Source organism: Leucoraja erinacea, chromosome 12 (assembly GCF_028641065.1).
Source record: "Leucoraja erinacea ecotype New England chromosome 12, Leri_hhj_1, whole genome shotgun sequence".
In the NCBI taxonomy this organism is placed as follows: domain Eukaryota; kingdom Metazoa; phylum Chordata; class Chondrichthyes; order Rajiformes; family Rajidae; genus Leucoraja; species Leucoraja erinaceus.
The window spans coordinates 39,872,324-39,879,826 of NC_073388.1; the positions used below are offsets into that span (position 1 = coordinate 39,872,324).

The 7,503-nt window shown below is 46.8% G+C and overlaps 1 protein-coding gene across 1 annotated transcript; it reads right to left on the reverse strand.

The window, feature by feature from the left end:
- Positions 1–3,316: 3,316 nt before the first annotated feature.
- slitrk4 (SLIT and NTRK-like family, member 4) lies at positions 3,317–6,604 on the reverse strand. Its single transcript, XM_055643990.1, has one exon. The coding sequence runs from the start codon at positions 6,513–6,515 to the stop codon at positions 4,041–4,043; it is 2,475 nt and encodes an 824-aa protein (XP_055499965.1). The 5' UTR covers positions 6,516–6,604; the 3' UTR covers positions 3,317–4,040.
- Positions 6,605–7,503: the final 899 nt, after the last annotated feature.

Genomic DNA, 7,503 nt, shown 5'->3' on the forward strand with positions numbered 1-7,503 from the left:
CAAATGCCACCATCATATATGCGCCATCCACAATCCCCAGCAGCATGTTCTAGGCACTCATCACTCTGTTGGGGTATGAGATTGCAACCTTCACGTGGTCCACCCTGTTTCAACGAATGCAATCAACCTGGCGTGCACAATCAAATTAGATCAAATAGAACTAGCTGTCTTACAATTTTAGGCTGTGCAAGAAGATGACTCTCTGTATAAAAAAAACTTGCACACCTCCTTTAAGGTTTGCTCTTCTCACCTTAACGCTACATTATCAAATATTAGATTTTTCCATCCTGGAAATAATGGTCTAGCTGTCTACCCTATCCTTGTGTTCTTTATGTAACTACAGAGATGCTGGAATCTTGAGCAAAACACAAAGTAATGGAGGAACTCAGCGGGTCAGACATCATCAGTGGTGAAATTGGACAAGACAACATTTCGGGTCTGGACCCTTCTTCGGATTCCCGAAACACTGCCTGTCCATTCCCTCCACGGATACTGCCTGACCCTCTGAGTTCCTCCAGCATTTTGTGTTACACTTTGGTGAACCTCCACCTTAGAGTTCACTGCAGAAAATAACATGAGGAAAAAAAACTAACCACTGTAACCGTGGACAAAAGGGAATTGTCGGCTTTTCAGGTCGAGATCCCAATGCAGGGTTCAACCTGAAACATAGACAACTCCATCACTGCCCCACTCGCAATTGCCATTCAAGCCACTGTGTTCCTCCAGCAGTTTCTTTATTTGCTGAGGAAAATACCTTCCTGTTTTGACTCGGTGAGTGAATAGTAACAAATGTGGTCTGGCTGTATATCCCACCACATCCAGTGGCATAGTGGGTACTGGTTTATATTGTACCAACGATGGACACACAATGTTGGGGGAAATTGAGTAACACCAGCAAAATACTGCCTGAGCCACTGAGTTACTCTAGAATTTTGTGTCTATCTTTGACACAGTGGTGCAGCTGGTAGAACTGCTGCCTCACAACGCCAGAATCTCGGGTTCGATCCCCACACTGGTTTCCTTTGGGTGCTCCAGAGTCATCCTACATACCACAAATGTACCGTTTTGTAGGTTAATTGGCCTCAGTAATGTGTAGGGAATGGATGCAAAAATGGGTTAACATCGTACGAGTGTGAACAGGTGATCAATGGACTTGGTGGACCAAAGGGCCTGTTTCCGTGTTGTATCTTTAAACTAAACTAAACACAGGTTAAAACATGCTTTTTTTAATATACAGCAGAGGTTCAAGCAGACTTCAAACTAAATAAAGATACCATGCAGCCAAAGTTTCACAGTAAAATTGACCAAATAACTAGCAACAATATTCCCACATTATTTACACCTGCCTTACTGTAAGTACTGATTTGCCACACTATGTACAGTATTGTCATAGCAAACACTGCCAGCTCCAACCATGAGAACAACTCTCTTTTATATAATTACCATCGATAGGTAAAATATTCCAATAAACTTTATTTTATTCTAATAAACCTAATAAACATTCTAATAAACTTCACGGGAGTGTTTGTGAACATCAAGCCATAAAATATGTCAAATATTGGAGGAGCAGATTTTTATAGTGGTGGATGAAAGAATAGAGAGCATAAATTATATAGGTTATTAAAGTATCAAAATTGAATTATTGCTATGGACTGGGTGACAATGTACTTCCTCAAACACAATGGAGATAGGCAAAGGAGTCTCACTATCCTGATAAACGGACATAGATTCATCAATTTCCATTTGCTGATGGATTATGTGACTGGGTATTCATAATGAGTGCAAGTCAGAATAAGATGATATCCAGGTCAGCATCACACTCCCTTGAATCACTGAGACCAGAGAGCAGAGAATCAATCTCACACTGTCTCCGAAAATCTTGAAAGTGATCAAGCTATTTGCCATGATATCTGGAAACATGAAAACTCAGCATCTGTGACCAATAAATTATTTCATCGGGCTAGGGTTTATACAGTATATTTTCAATCCCAATCTTACAAAAGCTATCAGTCCCCGGTCGGAAGTGTATGTAGATAGACACAAAATACTGGAGTAACCCAGCGGGTCAGGCAGCATCTCTGGAGGAAAGGAATCTGTGATGTTTCGGGTCAAGATCATTCTTCAGACTGAGAGTCAGGGAAGTGGGAAACTAGAGGCTTGAAACGGTACAGCACATATTGAAGTTAGCACCAACGACTCAAGATAGATGGAGCCCACATGGGTTCATTGTTGGCTGTGGAAGAGGTGATAATGAAGGGACAGACAGAGAAACTATCAAGACAACTAGGGTGGGGGAAGCTGGGGGAGGGTTGGAGAGAGCGAATGCAAGAGTTACTTGAAATTAGAGAAATCAGAGGTATCAATATACCGCTGGTTGTAAGAAATATGAGGTGCTGTGAGGAAATAGGAAATGTCCGTGTCAGCTCCCAGTCCCAGCACCTTCTGGAGAAGGAGTTCCAGTTTTCCCCTGATCCTGGTGCAAAATATTCTTCCTTAGCATCACTCCTCTAGCATGAAGCCCCCTCACATTGTTCTCAAATAACTCACCAAAGGAAATAATTGCTCTCAATCTGCCCTCAATTTTGTTATTTATCCTAAGTCCCTCACTGAGGTGTACAGTTATTACCGGAAACGTTAAATAATTTCATCCTTGCATTGGTATACTTTGCATTTCCAGCATTTAGTTCCGATTTCCATCTTAGATAATATTTTGCTTTCTCTATATAGCAATGCTTTTTCCACGCCACTCCTAATTATACTGAGAGACATAAACTAAATATATATATAATTTTTTTTAAATCACCCTTTTAAATTACAAATACTTCAATTAGCAACAAGACACATTAATCAAGAGTGCCCTGGTTAACAAAACAATGAAATAACTAAATAGGTACAGAACCCAGGTAGGAACTTCCAAATGTAATGAAACATTGCATTAATCGCAAATCAGAACCACAATTCACTATGAATTTAATATGAAAATACAAAATAGGTAATAGAATATAATTTCCACTATTTTATATATCAATAAATATGTTAGCAAGTAAACATTCTGGTAACTGGGGAAACATAAGAATATATATTTGCCAATCTTTAACTCTCAGATCTGTTTAACTGTAGAGTTTGAGAAAATAATGGCTATGAAGGCAATATGCATTTAATAAGCTTACACAGTAAGCAACCTAACACCCTTGGCTGGGAATTTATAATTCCTGCTACATACCAGTAATTCATTTGTTCAAACGTTGCAGAAAGAAATCTTAAAAGATCTCACATGAGGGGGGGGGGGAAATAGAACCTACAATTGATACTCAATTTTACCAGATTTATCACAATTCTGTACTAGGCGTCGCTGTCGTTATATTTATAAATCATTTCAAAGGAACAGCGAAACCTGTTCTTCAAACGCCGCTGATCCCAATTCTACCCCCCACTCCCCCTCTCCCAGGCGGGTTTTAAAACGTTTTCTGGGACTGTTTATATCATTATGTGAGTCGATGTCATCTAATATCCAGTCTCTCCCACCCTCCCTTTCCCACTCCATGGCGAAACATAAATGCAACTTAGGTCCCCATGCACCGGGAAGGTTGATGTCTAAAGCATTGGCTATTTATGAGAATAATTCAGGCCAGTACACAAACAGCAAAATAATAGTCCTCTGCGGGAGGGGATGGGAATATTAAAAGGAACATTAAAAGGACAAACATTCTCGTTCTAAAATAAAGTGTCTGGCCGACTTTACGTCGGCGGGGGTGCGTCAGAACTGACTGAAATCTTAAGCAGATTCATTAAAACAAAATCCTGTTACCATCGATTGTGTAGACCGTTCCGCCTTATAGCATCGTTGGTGCTTGCCAGTTTATTCAAAGTGGGAAACGCTGCACCTTATAAAAACATCTCTGCAGGACAAGTTAGGACGAGGTTCCAATCTCCCGTCGAGATCACAGATGTTGAAAAGTACAGTAAATAGAAGGCACTTTTCCAATTATTATTTCCTTTTTTTTTAATTAAAAAAACCTCATATTGTAGACCATCCTGTCCTATATCTGACTGAGGGCTGTTTGTTCTTCCAACACCTGTAGGTAGTCAGGGGACCCCTGAAGTTTCGCCTTCAGTTCGTAATACTCGCCCTTCCTTAACTCCACCACCATCTTCGGATGCGTGCTCCCCAAAAGCGATTTCTTCAGTTTTTTCACCTCGTGATGTTTCTCTGGATATTGCAGTTCAAAGTTGCCGACTCCCAGATTGTTTAGCTCCTGCTTGCCCTCCGTTACATCCCGGTAGAACAAGTGAGAGTCCCTGGACGGCAGTAACTCATCTAGTTCTTCGATTGTACTCAACCTCTTCTTGTTTTCCGAGCGGGCTGCTTCCCTCTCCTTCTCCGACAGGTTCCTCAGGAAGATGGTCTGGCCGTGAGGATCCCCGAAGGAGAGACCTTGGTCCGGGTTGCGGCCAGTACCCGAGTAGTTCTTGGTCATCTGTTCGATGGTCTGGGGCACTGAGCTGAGGGTGGTCTCCGCCTTGCCCTGCTTTAAGTGCGGCTGCATTAGCCCGCATTCCGCGTTGCCGCCTTCCTGTTTGGAGTTGGTCTTCTTGTGCCGCTGGAGAACGAACACCAGCAGACAAAAAGCCACGAAGACGGTGAGGATCAACACGACAAGAATGCTGAGGATGAGGATCGAGAGGGGCACTGGGCCACCGGGAGAACTCTTGGCCAAATTAAAGGGGGTGGGTTTGGACGCGGCGGGTGGGTTGGGACTGGGACTGTTTGCAGACGGCTTGTTCAACAGCCGAGGACAGAGAACTTCACTCTTCAGTGTCCTCAAGTCCACGCTTGCGAACTTGACCGGCGTCTCGCACTTCACCTCCCTCACCAGCGTCCCTTGTTGGAGTTTCTCCACCCACAGTTTGAGCGCCACCAGGTCGCAGGTGCAATCCCAAGGGTTCCCCTCCAGGTCGATCTGAGTCAGGGACCTGAGTTGATCCAGTACCCCGCTCACCGGCAGGTACATGAAGTGGTTGTTCCTCAGATTGAGACGAGCCAGCGGCACCCCGGCGAAAGCGTAGGCTGGCAAGCTCTTGAGTAGATTGTTGTTCAGGTACAGGAGCTGTAGGTTGGACAGGAAGTCGAAGGTCCCCGCCGCCACCTCATTGATCAGGTTGTACTCCAGGAACAGGTACTGCAGGTTGTGTAGACCGGCGAAGATATCCTGAGAGACCTTCGCCAACTGGTTGCCATTCAGATACAACCTCCTTAAGTTGGTCAGGTTCCTGAACACACCGTTTTGAAGGACAGATATCTTATTGTTGCCCAAATGCAGCAAATCCAGCCCATCATACGCCCCGAAGTCGGAGGTTTCGATATCCCTGATGTAGTTGCCGTTGAGGAAGAGCTTCCTGGCGCTGGGAGGTTTGGGCAGAAGCGCCGAGACGTTCTCGATCGCCCTTTCCTGACAACTCACGCTCATTCCCGTGTCAATGGTTTGACTCTGGCAGACACACCTGGCCGGGCACAGCACTAACGGGGGCACCTTGGGCTGGAAGGAGACGATTTGGCTGTAATTGCGGCTGCTCGACAGGAACTTGCCCGAGGCGATCCCAGATTGCGACCTCCTGGAAGAGTTTGTGGCACTGGGGGACTTGTTGGGCAAGGTTGGTCGGCGCGTTCCCCTGGGAATCAGTTGTAGAGGCGGTGGTGGAGTGGGCTCCAAGCTACCGGTCCCATCCTCCGGGCAGAGATCCCTCTTGGTCACCTCTTTCAGCAGTTTCCCGTACAGGTTGGCGGGCATCTCGCACATGGCCTCCCCAATGTACAGGTGATAAGGCATGTTGTCCAACCACGAGGTGAGAGGAAACAGATCGCAGGAACAATTCCATGGATTATCCTCCAGCTGAAACTCCACTATCCTGCCGATGTGTTCCAGCACCCCAATGTAAGGGATGTTTTGCAACTTGTTCCCGCGAAGGTCCAGGTGGGTCAGCGACGCAAAGCGGAATATGTTGTCTGGCAGCGTCGAGATCAGGTTGTCGTTGAGGATGAGGACTTTGAGTTTATGCATCTTGTTGAAGGATCCGCGCTCGATGTACTTGATGAGGTTGTAGTCCGTCTGGAGATACTCCAGGTTCTCCAAACCCTGAAAGATATCTGCCCGCAGGACCTGCAGTTCGTTGTTGTTTAGGTGCAACTGTTTGAGGCCGCTCAGCCCTCGAAAAGCCCCCGCCTCGATCTCCTCAAGTTTGTTGTTGCCCAATTGGAGTGAGATGGCGTTGGTGAAGTTGGCGAAGGAGTAGGGAGCCAAGGAGACTAGCAAGTTGTTCTGGAGGTTGAGGTGGTAGAGGTTGGCGGTCGGAGGTTTGAGCTGGTTGGGTCTGTACACGGATATCTTCTCGCAGGAGATGTAGAGGATGTGTTCGACTGGAGTGCAGGAGCAAGCGGAGCAGATCTCCCTAGCGTCGGGGTCCGATGAGAGCGACAGGGTAGGCGCCGAGAGTGTCAACAGGACAAGAAGCAGCATCTTCACACCATCCACCTGGAAAGTTGGGGGAGATGGGGGGGGCGTTCAGTGGTGTGTGCGCACGACGGAAATGAGTGGTGGGGGTGAGTGGGAGCGGGAGCGAGTTCAGGGAGAGGGGGCGGGAGAGGATGGATGGAGAGAAAGAGCGAAATGGGAGGAAAGAGAGAAGGGCGTGCGAAAGAGAGAAGAGAGACAGAGAAGAGATAGAGAGGGAGGGAGAGAGGGAAATAATGGGAGATTAAGAGGGGGAAGAAGAAAGAGTGGGAGATGGATGGGAGCAAAGAGGGGAGGGAGGGAGAGATAAGGGAAAGGGAGAAAAGGGGAGAGGGGGAGAGAGAAGGTGAAGATGTTGTGAGAGGAGGATAGAGAGAGAGAGAGAGAGAGAGAGAGAGAGAGAGGGGGGGGGAGGGGAAAAGGGGGAGGTGAGATGAGAAAGTGTGAGAGGAAGGAAATAAAGTGTATGGATGCAGAGGAATTAAAAACGAGGAGCATAGAATGAGGGGAATGAAGCAGCGAGCAAGGGAGGAGAGGGAAGAGAAAATAGAGAGGAGGCAGAAGGGGTGGTGAGAGAAGGATCGGGGAGGGCAGGAAGCGGATGCGAGCGAGGAACAGCAGGAGGATGGAGGGAGAGTAGGTACAGAGAGAGGAGAATGAGAGAGACTGTTAGGGAGGGGGAGATGCAGGGGTGAGATTTCCGGGAAGGAAATGAGGGGGGGGGGGGGGGGGGGGGGGGGGAGGGAGGAGAGCGAGAGAGAGACGCGGGGGACCGGAATAAACGAGCTGGGGTTTTAAAATGGAGAAAGTTGTACAGAACCCCACGTCGGTCGAAACGAGACGGCCACAGAAGGATGAAGCAGGGCTAAAGTATGAAAGGGCGATCCCGGCAGTTTTACGATGTGGAATAATTGTGAATCAGAGTGGGATATTCTAACGCCAATTCCAGCCTGTCACATCGTTGCATAACCACATTAGAAACCCACACAAAGTT

Bases quoted from the DNA above. Each gene is read 5' to 3' on its own strand.
- slitrk4 (XM_055643990.1), bottom strand. From the start codon at position 6,515: ATGCTGCTTCTTGTCCTGTTGACACTCTCGGCGCCTACCCTGTCGCTC.